At 39.8% G+C, this 13,419-nt stretch overlaps 1 protein-coding gene across 1 annotated transcript in view; it reads left to right on the top strand.

Annotated features, from left to right (window-relative positions):
• The window catches only part of LOC147437524 (Nucleic acid-binding, OB-fold-like protein), a 42,164-nt gene extending 41,202 nt beyond the window's left edge, over positions 1 to 962 (top strand). The window contains exons 4-6 of the mRNA XM_086485958.1: positions 195 to 279; positions 439 to 520; positions 704 to 962. Coding sequence (XP_086342084.1) covers positions 195 to 279; positions 439 to 520; positions 704 to 792 — 256 coding nt within the window. The 3' untranslated portion in view covers positions 793 to 962. The remainder of the gene's footprint in view (positions 1 to 194; positions 280 to 438; positions 521 to 703) is intronic.
• Positions 963 to 13,419: the final 12,457 nt, after the last annotated feature.

Consider the following 13,419-nt stretch of genomic DNA (forward strand, 5'->3'; position numbering starts at 1 on the left):
TGCTGTATTTTGGCCAATACTTTACTGCATGTTTAACATACAGACAGTTATGTGTGTGTGAGATATTCATAATTTAAGGTCGTTTTATTACATTGTAAGCCTGAACTCTCTCAGCTGGAAAATATTAATATCTTGATTGTTGAAGTTTACCTCACAATGTTTCCTTAATGGAAATATTCATTGGCGCAGTTCAGACAACAAGATGTTCGGGCTACAGAAATTGACAAAGTTGAGATGTACAACTGTTTTCGACCGGGAGACATAATCAAGGCAGAAGTAGTAAGTGATTTAATTTTTGCTGGTATTCCCATATAGATGACCTTCTATGATGACAAACAGAGATGCTTTGTTGGGAGCATTTTTGTGTTTAAATGTTGAATTCATGTTTTGACAAGGTAGTGTTACTGACATTTTGTATGAGCCTCCTGCTTTTTGTAGCTGTCCCTTGGAGATGCACGATCTTATTATCTAACTACTGCCAAGAACGAGCTTGGAGTTGTTTCTGCAACCAGTGTAGCTGGTGCGGTTTTTATGCAAAACATGTTGGAAATCTGTTTCACAAATGGTCGATCATTGTTTGTTTTGTTTGCACGGTTGGCATTATATTGTAAAATAGTTGTTCCATGGCTTATATGTGAAGATATTATAGTCATGGAATTTCATGCAAGTTCCTAAGACTAGCCATCTGTTCTTTTTTAAACAGGAGCAAAGATGGTTCCGGTCAGTTGGCAAGAGATGATGTGTCCTTTAACAAACCAAAACGAGCCTCGCAAAGTTGCCAAAGTAGTATAAAGTGTAATATTTAGCATCTTTCAGATCTTTCATACAGAATTTTACAGAGCCTGCTCGACATTTTTTGTAACCAAGTGCCCCATAGTAAATCAAATTTTAAAGCTTACCTGGGCATCACTGTTGTTGAGTTGTGTTACTTGAAAGGAAAAAGGGAAAGCCTTCATTTCAAACTGCCAGAGTACTAAGTACTATATCAACTGTTGTTTTGGCTGTTTTTATGGAGTTGAGAGGATCTAGCAGCATTGGTCGAAACACTCGTCATTGAGCTAAGTTACTTTCAAGTGATTCTTGAACCTCATTAGAGTCACCTTCAACATTGTTTGGTGGTCTACGTAAGCAATAATGTCCGGTCCTTACAGACGGTGTTGGCATAGAGCAGTTAAGTTAAAGCTTTAGTTTCTAGGTTCTTCTTGTATTCCACTGTGTGCTGACTTAAAATGGCATTTTTGTTATGTTTCATGGATATTCTAATTAGTTTTTCAGCTCAATGTTGGACAAGTAAATTTTGCAATTTGTAAGCAAGGGGTACCCAGCTTTTAGAAATGGAAAAGTACTTATAGTAGTATATATAGTGACTTGATGTCATTTGTGTCAATAAAATCCTGTTCTCCACCCACGATTTTTGTTATTTCTTCCAGCCAGTACCCCCTACACCTTGCCTTCAATGCGGAAAACAATCTAGTAGTGTCAAATAAGGTGCTCTCTCCTTTTGGCAAAACCAAAAGGAGTTGAACTGCAATAATTACCAATAAAAGCATAAGGTTCACCTTTGTTTAAATGCAACATCTTATTAGACGAAAAATCAAAGCAACCCATGCTATGTTATTTATATTGCTATCCCAATGTATCAGTTAGATTAAGCACATTAGGTTGTCCTCTTGGCATCAATTATAAAGTGATTTTGATTAATTCGGATCTTTAGGGTCCAGGGACAATGCTACTAAACCTCAACTCCAAGCTAGTTCAAGAGAGATTTCATGAGTACCACCATTATGTGGGGTGCCACAATGAAAACTCAAATTCTATCCTTTCTCAAGTGAGAGCAAATCATTTGTTGTTTTTATGTTGTGTCATCTAATAGTGAAAGGGTTTGAGAGTACTTTTGAGGGCTCATATTAGTAGAAAGATCTACAACTTGTGATTTTGGTAAAGGGCCACCTTTAACTTTCTAAACTCTTCGTGTCTTTAACCCTTTTTAGCCTTTTTTGAAGGAATGTAGTCCGTCCTTTCCCATTATCAACTTCCACTATGTTGTTGCTTAAATCTAACTTGAGATGTCAAAAATATTATCACAGAGGCCCTTCTTCTCTATAAAATTTTCTTATGCAATGCTTGTTCTATTAATGGATTTCCACAATTCTTGATCAAGAGCTTGAAGCATGCAAAAAAGGAATGCTATGCTTTTCGGGATAGAGCCTCTTATAATAAGGATCTTCTTAACTAAATCAAGAACTTGAGCTTGATGTCTAGTTACCCACATAGAACTGCATTGGTTCTTCAATGGAAGATGATACATGTTATGCCTTCTTCCACTTTGGGCTCATTCCGATTTTCAAGTAGAATTGCATTGTTTCTTCAATGGACGATGATACATGTAATGCCTTCTTCCACTTTGGGCTCATTGCGATTTTCAAGTAGCACATAATATTATGGAGCATCACACTAGGTTTGCAAACTGTTGTTCCTAACTTGATGTTTGCATGTTTAGTATTTGATAATAATTGTCATTCTCATTCACTAATTTATTTGAGTGCTTGCAAAAATATTCAAAGTTTTTAGAAGTGTAGGACTTTAGGTAAAGAGTGAGCACCTAGCTCATGAAATATGTACATACAAACTTGGACAAGGATGCTAAGGGAGGGACTTGAAACCCTAAGATTTAGTAGGATTTCTTTTGTTTTCAAAAAACACTGGCGAGTTACAAAAGCTTAAAAGACACGTTTCAATAAGGTGCAAAACTTGCAAAAAGACAAATGCTGCCAAAAATATGTGGATTATGTTTGTAGTAGAATCCTTTCAAATGCGATATTATAGGGTTTTAGTGCATAGAAAACCCAACCTTTCAACACCTCTAGCGAGATGATACCTCGACTAATCCTTTGTGGTCTCCAATTTATACATAAACTCTTCTTTTAGAACTACCGGTCCACTCATTAACATCTCATCTAGTTTTCTTTGTTAGTTAAAATAACAATATGTTGTTGTTGATAGAGAGTCTCTCTCTCTCTCTCTCTCTCACACACACACACACACACACACTTTGATGGTGTGAAGCAAAGTACTCCATCTCCTTCTCCAAGCTTGAGAAGTCGAGAGCCTACACCAACAACTCTTGGCTAGGAATGCAAATCCAACCAAGAGCCAAGCTTCAATGGTATGCTCACCTTCTCTACCATCTATATTACTATGCTAAGCTCAGAAACAAGAGTAATATATGGTGAGGAAGGTACTTCTTTCTCGTATGTTACTTCTACTTCCTCTTCCCTACCCTCATTCCCTACTAGCTCTCTCCACATTTGAAGATGTTTGAGGCCTTGGGATTGAGGCCGGGGACAAGTTAATGCTTTCATTAAGTTGATTAAGGGCATAATTTGATGCATGAAGCTTCATCTTCATTGCATCGATTAGGTCTTAACGAACACAAAGCTTGTATTGCACCAAGTGTCTCGTTATGGGAGAATCTATAATACAAAAGTCTTTTGGAGGGGGGACCGCAAGTAGATCCGGTCCTCAACTGTTGTCAACTTCTCTAATTCTCTCTCTTGCAGAGTATTTTTCATGCCAAGCTAATTAGGTATAATGAATATGTTTCTATCTATTATCAAGTCTTCTCTTTATGCTCTTGAAGAATTCTCTTAAAAATGATCACTATAGTTCGAATTCCGCTACTTTCCATGTTATAAGTCCAATTTTGTTACATCTTTCTTTCTTTCTAAAAATCGTAGGTTCATGTTAAAGAATGTAGTCATATTCTAGACCACCTTCACGTGTGTTTAAAAAATATGTATCAAGGACTCCTATATTATGCCACCTCTTACTAAGTTGTTAAAGACAACAAAAATGTCCTTTGGGAAGAAGTGAGAAGTCATTTTTTTAAGGGCTTAAGGGAGCTTGACACTATCCCCAAATTACTTGAATTTGAGGAAGTCGTTAATATATGCAACTTAATGATTGTAGGTTTTATCCAAAAAGAAGGGAGACTTATAGCTTAAAGCTATAAGCTTCAAGCTAAAGGGGCACTATCTAATTTCTCAAAAATGTGTGCTCAAGACCCAATTCCTAATGTCTAAAGTGCAATTTAACCAATCTTCATCTAAATATAAGTCAAAGAAGCCAAATATGAACCTCAAAATATATGAATTCAAAATCTATGACACCAAGGGAAATTAAAATCTTGTGGCATCTGTCTTAAGGAGGAAGTCCTCTCTCTCTCTCTCTCTCATAAGGATGCCCAAATCAGCTCCCCTCTCATGCTTGGTTACCCCCGCCCCCCCCCCCCCCCCCCCCCCCCCCCCCCCCCCCTTCTCTCTCTCTCTCTCTCTCTCTCGTATTATTTGGTTATATCATTTGGACAAGTGTCCTCTTTTCCCTCTTTGAGAGAAAGAGCTTAATTATTTAATTAAATGCATCTAAATTCTCATTGGAACCCTTTAAAGTCTATCCAATAATCTAGTTACAAGTCCAATTCCGTTACATTAGTATCAGAGCTATTGGTTTCTCTTTTCTTGCTTAAGAACAGAGGTCCTTAAATTGTCCATGAAAGGTTGGACTTGTTAATTGCAAGAGGGTAAGTGGGACAAGGATCTATTTTCTTGGTGGGAAAAACTTAGTTTGAGGTACACCGTTGAGAACTATAGAGTTAATAATGGAGTCTTTTGAGACTTTTAACCATTATTGAGCTAATAGCAAACTCGACAGGAACCATAATCCATAGGGCACTGTTAGACCCTCTCAACTACTCTTTGCAATCAACAATCTCTAAACCATGGGTGTGGTTGCTTGAGAGACAATTTCCAAGAGTCAAGAAGGGTAGCAACTACGGTTTTGAGGGTACCAAAGCACAAAGTACTACATACATAAGTTTAATTAGCATGGCTGATGATAACCAAGAGAGTAGAATGAACATTGATAACTTTGATTTTGCATGTGAAGATGCTAATGATAATGCCTCCATGTTTTTTAATTAGTTTGTTACTAGGTTACATCAAGCTATGGGCAACCCTGCTTTGCAAGCCGAAGTTACCCAAAAATGACGTGCTTATGGGATTTTCCTTCCTCTCCAAGAGGAGAGAGAGTTTAGGAGGCCTCTTGATGAGACTCCAAAAAGAAGATTCTCTCCCATAAGGGATGAGGAATTCAAAGAACAAGAAAGAAGCAAATCCCTAAGTTCCTCTGAAGATATGGCTCCACGAAAACGGTAGTCTAGATGGTCGCTAACTCCTCCCAAGAGGAAACGGTCAACCCATAGTCCTTCTCCTCGTCACTCCAAAAGGGAAGAGAGGGAAAAAAGAAGAAAAAGGCAAGAAAGAGGTCACCCTCTTCTCCTTCTTCTTCACCTTCCTTCTCTTCTGACGAAAGCAATAGTTATTCTCCTAGAGAATATAAGAGGAGAGGACATCACAAATCTTACCTTGCATGGCGAATGTCCCAAAAGCTCAAGAAGTTCAAAGAGGGAGGAAAGAGTATCTCTTTTCTCACCTATGATGGCACCTTTGGTGCTACCAACAAAGTATTGGCATTCATCCAGCAATTCGATGTGGCATTTGGAGATGAGGGCTTCACAGAGTCCTCTAAGATACATCATGTAGCTATGCACTCCCAAAAGTCTGCTCGTCAATGGTGGGCTAGCCTTCGTGGCAACAATGATGCCCCAAAGACATGGAAAACTCTACGAGTTTCCATCATGAAGCAATTCCTTGCAAGCGATGCAAAGGACAAAGTGCTTACCGAATGGTGGAGCTTGAAGCTACTCTCCAACGAGTCTATTGTCTCAAGGCTATTGTCTTTCAAAAGATAGACTTCACCGAGAAAAAGCAACAAATTTGTGCGGGATTACCTAAAGAGATGGCCGAGTACGTCAACTCCCAACGGCCTGGTTCCATTTTGAAGTAATTCACCACACTATGGTTGCTTCCTGCATCAATTTCCAACAAGGGGCTAGAAGGGATGTCAAGCCCATGGAAAGCAAAGACAAAAGTGATGCAAAGGGTAAAAACAATGCTCAAAATTCCTCCCAAGGCCTTTTCAACAACAACAACAACAACAATCGGTCCAAGGAGAAGGGAGTTTACAAAGGTAAAAATAAACTCTCTCCGAAAGAGCTTGAAGCTTTTCATAAGGACCACAAATGTTTTAAGTGTGGGGAGCAAGGACATAGATATCGTTCTTGTCCCAAGAAAAATGCCTGCAATGAGACTCGTAGAGCTTCCACAATTGAAGCTCCAAAAGAGGATGCTCATTGCAAAGGATCACCTCTCTCCTATGCTTGGGAAAAAGTAAGGAAGAATAATGCCTTCATCTTGTTTGACCCTGGCTCTACTCACACCTTCATATCAACGGAGTTGGCCACTAAGTTGGACATTCAAGCTTTTGAGATGGGAGATATTGTAACTGTCGATGGAGCTTTCAAGGGACAACAAGCCTCTATTACTCCCTTGATTGGGAAGTTGAGGCTTCATGTCCAAAGCTATGTCGACAAAGAAGATTTATTCATCTCCCCTATCCAACATGAAGATGCTATCCTAGGGGTACCATGGTTCAACCGCATGGCTGCCAACATAAAGTTCCCTGAAAGGAGAATCTACTTCACCTACACGGAAAAGAGCATGTATATAGATGCTAATAAGTCTGGTCGTACTATGACACTTGTAAATTCACATGCTTTTGATAATTCAATGAAAAGCTCGGTCTTTGCGTACATGATTTTTGTGAAAGAATCCACTAATGACCCTTATGTTTTAGGTAAAGATGATAGGAATCAAGAGGAATTAGAGTTTTCTAATTTCTTAAATGCATTCCAAGATGTTTTTATCGAAGACATCCCTGGAGAGCTACCTCCAAAACGAGGGGATGATGACCATAACATAGAGCTTCTACCTAGGAGCTCACAACCTAAAAAACCTCCTTATAGAGTTTCTCAAGCTCAACACGAGGAGATTATGAGGCAAGTGCATGAACTGGTAGCTAAAGGGATGGAGACGCCTAGTTCCTCTCCCTTTTTTTCACCAGTCCTTCTAGTGCAAAAGAAAGATGGCACATACCGCATGTGTGTGGACTATCGAGCATTAAATTGTATCACTATCAAAAACAGATTTCCTATGCCATGGGTAGAAGATCTATTCGATAAGCTACAAGGCTTGACCTACCTCAGTTGAATTGACCTTAAAAGTAGCTATCATCAAAGAAGGATAGTGAATGAAGATATCCTAAAGACCGCGTTTTGCACAATGTTTGGTCTTTATGAATATCTGGGTATGCCTTTTTTTAGCTTGAAAAATGCTCCTGCCACGTTGAACCGCCCTACAAGCCGAAGTTACCCATCAACTTCGCATCTATGGCCTCCTTCAAACTCCCAAAGACAAGAGAGAGCGTAGGAAGCCTCTTACTGAGACTTCCAAAAGAAGACTCTCTCCGGTGCAGGAAGAAGAAGAGGAAACCACTGAAAGAGAAAGAAGTGATTTGGAGGATGTGGCTCCACAAAGACGGTGGTCTCAACAATTACCAACTTCTCCTAAGAGGAAACAACCACCACATAGTCCTTCTCCTTGTCATTTTGACAAGGAAGGGAGGAACCAAAGGAAGAAAAAGACGAGAAAAAGGTCACCCTCTTCTCCATCATCATCATGTTCCTCCTCTCCCGATGAAAGTAGCGGTTATTCTCCTAAAGAATACAAGAGGAGAGGACATCACAAGTCCCATGCTGCTTGGAAAAGGTCTTACAAGCTAAACAAGTTCAAGGAGGGAGGAAATAGCATCTTTCTTCTCACCTATGATGGCACCTTTGGTGCTAAAGACAAAGTAAGTTTTGGCCTTTATCCAACAGTTTGATGCCACCTTTGGAGATGATGGCTTCACAGAGTCTTCCAAGCTACGTCATGTATCTATGCACTTACAAAAGTCTGCTTGTCAATGGTGGGCTAGTCTCCATGGGAATGGCGAAGCCCCAATAACATGGAAAACTCTACGAGTTTCCATATTAAAGCAATTCCTTTGCAAGCGATGCCAAGGACAAAGTGCTCAGTGAATAATGAAGTTTGAAGCTACTCTTCAACAAGTCTATCCGCAAATATGTAGACAAGTTTTGGGATTTACATCTTAAAGCTATAGTCTTTCAAAAAATAAAGTTTGCCAAACAAAAGCAACAATTTTGTGCGGGAATACCTGAAGAAATGGCCAAGTATGTCAACTCACAACGCCTAGGACTATCACCAAAGTCATCCGCAAATATGTAGACAAGTTTTGGGATTTACATCTTAAAGCTATAGTCTTTCAAAAAATAAAGTTTGCCAAACAAAAGCAACAATTTTGTGCGGGAATACCTGAAGAAATGGCCAAGTATGTCAACTCACGACGCCTAGGACTATCACCAAAGTCATCCGCCATACTATGGTTGCTTCAAGGATCAATTTTCAACAAGGGGCGAGAAGAAATTTCAAGCTCATGGAAAACAAGTATTGAAATGAAGCTAAAGGGAAGAGCAATGCTCAAAACTCTTCCCAAGGGTACAACAGCACCAACAACAACAAGATCAAGGAAAAAGGAGCTTACAAAGTTAAAAATAGGCTCTCTTCCGAATTAGAGGCCTTTCATAAAGACCATAAATGCTTTAAGAGTGGGGAGCAAGGACACGGTTATCGATCTTGCCCCAAAAGGAATGTACGCAATGACACTTCTAGAGCTTCCATGGTTGAAGCTCCAAAAGAGGATTCTCATTGCAAAGGATCACCTCTCTCCTATGCTTGGGAAGAATTAAGGGAGCATGATTCCTCCATCTTGTTTGACCCTGGCACTACTCACAACTTCATATCAACGGAGTTGGCCACTAATTTGGGTATACCAGCTTTTGCAATGGGAGATACGGTCACTGCTGCTGGCTGTTGATGGAGATTTCAAGGGACAACAAGCCTCCATCACGCCCTTAATTGGGAAGTTGAGGCTTCATGTCCAAAGCTATGCCGACAAAGAAGATTTCTTAATCTCCCCTCTCCAACATGAGGATGCTATCCTAGGGGTGCCATGGTTCAACCGCATGGCTACCAACATAAAGTTCCCTGAAAGAAGAATCTACTTCACCTACATGAAAAAGAGCATGTATATAGATGCTAATAAGTTTGGTCGTACTATGCCACTTGTAAATTCACCTGCTTTTGATAAGTTAATGAAAAGCTCGATTTTCGTGTACACGATTTTTGTCAAAGAATCCACTAATGACCCTTATGTTTTATGTAAAGATGATAGGAATCAAGAGGAATTAGAGTTTTCCAATTTCTTAAATGGATTCCAAGATGTTTTTATTGAAGACATCCCTGGAGAGCTACCTCCAAAACAAGGGGATGATGACCATAACATAGAGCTTCTACCTGGGGAGCTCACCACCTAATAAGCCTCATTATAGAGTTTCTCAAGCTCAACAAGAGGAGAATATGAGGCAAGTGCATGAACTAGTAGATAAAGGGATGGTGAGGCTTAGTTCCTCTCCCTTTTTTTCACCAATCCTTCTAGTGCATAAGAAAGATGGCACATACCGCATGTGTGTGGACTATCAAGCACTAAACCGTATCACTATCAAAAACAGATTTCCTGTACCATGGGTAGAAGATCTGTTCGACAAGATACAAGGTTCATCCTACTTCACTTGGATTGACCTTAAAAGTGGCTATCATCAAATAAGGATAGTGGATGAAGATATCATAAAGACCGCGTTTCGTACAACGTTTGGTCTTTATGAATATCTTGTCATGCCTTTTAGCTTGACAAATGCTCCTGCCACGTTCAACCGTCCTAAAAGCCAAAGTTACCCAACAACTTCGCAGCTATGGCCTCCTTCAAACTCCACAAGATGAGAGAGAGATCAGGAAACCTCTTAATAAGACTTCCAAAAAAAGACTCTCTCCGGTGTGGGAAGAAGAAGAGGAAACCATTGAAAGAGAAAGAAGTGATTTGGAGGATGTGGCTCCACGAAGACGGCGGTCTCAATAATTACTAACTCCTCCTAAGAGGAAACGATCGCCGCATAGTCCTTCTTCTCGTCATTTTGACAAGGAATGGAGGAACCAAAGGAAGAAATAGACAAGAAAGAGGTCACCCTCTTCTCCATCTTCATCATCTTCCTCCTCTCTCGATAAAAGTAGTGGCTATTCTCCTGAAGAATACAAGAGGAGAGGACATCGCAAGTACCATGCTGCTTGGAAAATGTGTGACAAGCTAAAGAAGTTTAAGGATGGAGGAACGAGCATTTCTTTTCTCACCTATGATGGAACCTTTGGTGCTATAGAGAAATTTTTGACCGTCATCCAACAGTTCAATGCGGCCATCATGTAGCTATGCACTTTCAAAAGTCTGCCCGTCAATGGTGGGCTAGTCTCCGTGGGAATGGCGAAGCCCCAAGAACATGGAAAACTCTACGAGTTTCCATAATGAAGCAATTCCCTGCAAGCAATGCCAAAAACAAAGTGCTCACCGAATGGAAAAGTTTAAAGCTACTCTTCAGCGAGTCTATCCACAAATATATAGAAAAGTTTTGGAACTTACATCTCAAAGCTACAGTCTTTCAAAGGATAGACTTCGCCAAACAAAAGCAACAAGTTTGTGCGGGATTACCTAAAGAAATGGCCGTATGTCAAGTCACAACAGCCTAGCACTATCACCGAAGTCATCCACCACACTATGGTTGCTTCAAGGATCAATTTCCAACAAGGTGTGAGAAGAAATTTCAAGCCCATGGAAAACAAAGATGGAAATGAAGTTAAAGGGAAGAGAGCAATGCTCAAAACTCTGCCCAAGGCTACACCAACACCAACAACAACAACAACAATACCAAGGAGAAAGGAGCTTCCAAAGGTAAAAATAAGCTCTCTCCCAAAGAATTAGAGGCCTTTCGTAAAGACCATAATTGCTTTAAGTGTGGGGAGCAAGGACATGGTTATTGTTCTTGCCCCAAAAGAAATGTACTCAATGACACTCCTAGAGCTTCCATGGTTGAAGCTCCAAAAGAGGATGCTCATTACAAAGGATTACCTCTCTCCTATGCTTGGGGAAAAGTAAGGGAGCATGATGCCTTCATCTTGTTTGACCCTAGCTCTACTCACAGTTTCATATAAACGGAGTTGGCCACTAAGTTGGGCATACAAGCTTTCAAGGTGGGAGATACGGTCACTGCTCATGGTGCTTTCAAGGGACAACAAGCCTCCATCACGTCCTTTATTGGGAAGTTGAGGCTTCATGTCCAAAGCTATGTCGACAAACTTAAGATTTCTTCATCTCCCATCTCCAACATGAGGATGCTATCCTAGGGGTACAATGGTTCAACCGCATGGCTACCAACATAAAGTTCCTTGAAAGGAGAATCTATTTCACCTACATGCAAAAGAGCATGTATATAGATGCTAATAAGTCTGGTCATAATATACCACTTGTAAATTCACCTGCTTTTGATAAGTCGATGAAAAGCTAAATTTCTATGTACATGATTATTGTCAAAGAATCCATTAATGACCCTTATGTTTTAGGTAAAGATTATATGAATAAAGAGGAATTAGAGTTTTTTAATTTCTTAAATGGATTCCAAGATGTTTTTATCGAAGATATCTCTGGATAGCTACCTCCAAAACGAGGGGATGATGACCATAACATAGAGCTTCTACCTGGGAGCTCACCACCTAATAAGCCTCATTATACAGTTTCTCAAACTCAACAAGAGGAGAATATGAGGCAAGTGCATGAACTGGTAGATAAAGGCATGGTGAGGCCTAGTTCCTCTCCCTTTTGTTCACCAGTCCTTCTAGTGCAAAAGAAAGATGGCATATACCATGTGTGTGTGGACTATCGAGCATTAAACCATATCACTATCAAAAACAGATTTCCTATACCACGGGTAGAATATCTATTCGCAAGGCTCGACTACTTCAGTCGGATTGACCTTAAAAGTGGCTATCATCAAATAAGGATAGTGAATGAAGATATCATAAAGATTGCGTTTTGCACAACATTGGTCTTTATGAATATCTTGTCATGCCTTTTGGCTTGACAAATGCTCCTTCCACGTGCAACCACCTAATGGAGAAAATATTTGGACCCTATTGTATGTTTATTAGAGTGTTCTGTGATGATATCATCATCTACTCCAAATCCATTCAGCAACATAAGCAACACCTCCAGGTAATTTTTCAAGCTTTGAGGAAGAATAAACTTTTCATTAATCCAAAGAAGAGTGAATTTTTCCTTCAAGAGATTCAATACTTAGGTCGCATTATCTCTCAAGATGGTATCCGTAGGGATCCAACAACGTTGGATCCCTACATTGGAGGTAATAAAAGGATGCTTGTGGAGATTGCCTTAGAGCAGTCTTGCTTCAAGAAGGGCATGCCATAGCATATGAGAGTCGAAGACTCAATTTCGATGAGCGTGTCTCGGACATCTACGAAAAGGAGCTACTAGTTGTCCTACATGCCCTTGATACATGGAAACACTACCTTTTGGGGACTCCATTCATCCTTCAAAAGGATCACCAAAGTCTTAAGTACTTCATGACGCAAATCAAACTCTTCGACAAACAAATGAGGTGGGAAAATTTTCTTTTACAATTCAATTTTCATATTGCTCACATTGTTGGCAAGCACAATCAAGTAGCTAATGCACTATCACGACAGCCAAGGGCCAATGGGGTGTCCATAACAACTCACAATGATCTATCTTCCATGATAGATGAGTATGCTACTGACCCTGATTTTAAAGATGTAATTTCAGTCCTTGCCTTAGGGAAGAAAGAAGAACCATTTACTTTTTAGGATGGTTAAATTCTCAATGGTAATAGGCTTTGTGTTACTCACTCCCTTCGTGAGAAATTCATGTATGAATCCCATGCTCCTCCCTATGTGGGGCATAGATACATTCAACCTACTCTTCAAAAAGTAGAGAAATACTTCTATTGGCCTACCATGAACATGGGCATACAAGAGAATGTTTCAAAATGTGTGGTATCCCAAATGACTAATTATGATAGAGGGAAGCAACCTGGATTACTCTAGCCATTGCCAATCCCTAATTCACCATGGAAGAGTATATACATGAATCTTATCTTTGGATTACCCAAGTTTATCCTTGGGAATATGGGAATATGGACAATCATTGACAGGTTTAGCAAGCAAGCACACTTTATTCTTGTGAAAAAAACTATTAAGGCACACCAAATGGAAACTCTCTTCATATCTCAAATTTTCAAACACAATCGATTACCAACATCCATCGTGTCAGCAGACGGAGATCCTAGAATGACCTGTAATTTTTGGAAAGGTCTCTTTGAAAATAGATACAATAATGGATTTCTCTTCGGCCTACCATCCACAAACAGATGGCCAAAGTGAGATAGTCAATCTTATGATACTCGATCTACTAAAGACTTATGTTACA

The sequence above is a fragment of the Adiantum capillus-veneris genome, chromosome 17 (genome assembly GCF_014529385.1).
Source record: "Adiantum capillus-veneris isolate H3 chromosome 17, ASM1452938v2, whole genome shotgun sequence".
Classification (NCBI taxonomy): domain Eukaryota; kingdom Viridiplantae; phylum Streptophyta; class Polypodiopsida; order Polypodiales; family Pteridaceae; genus Adiantum; species Adiantum capillus-veneris.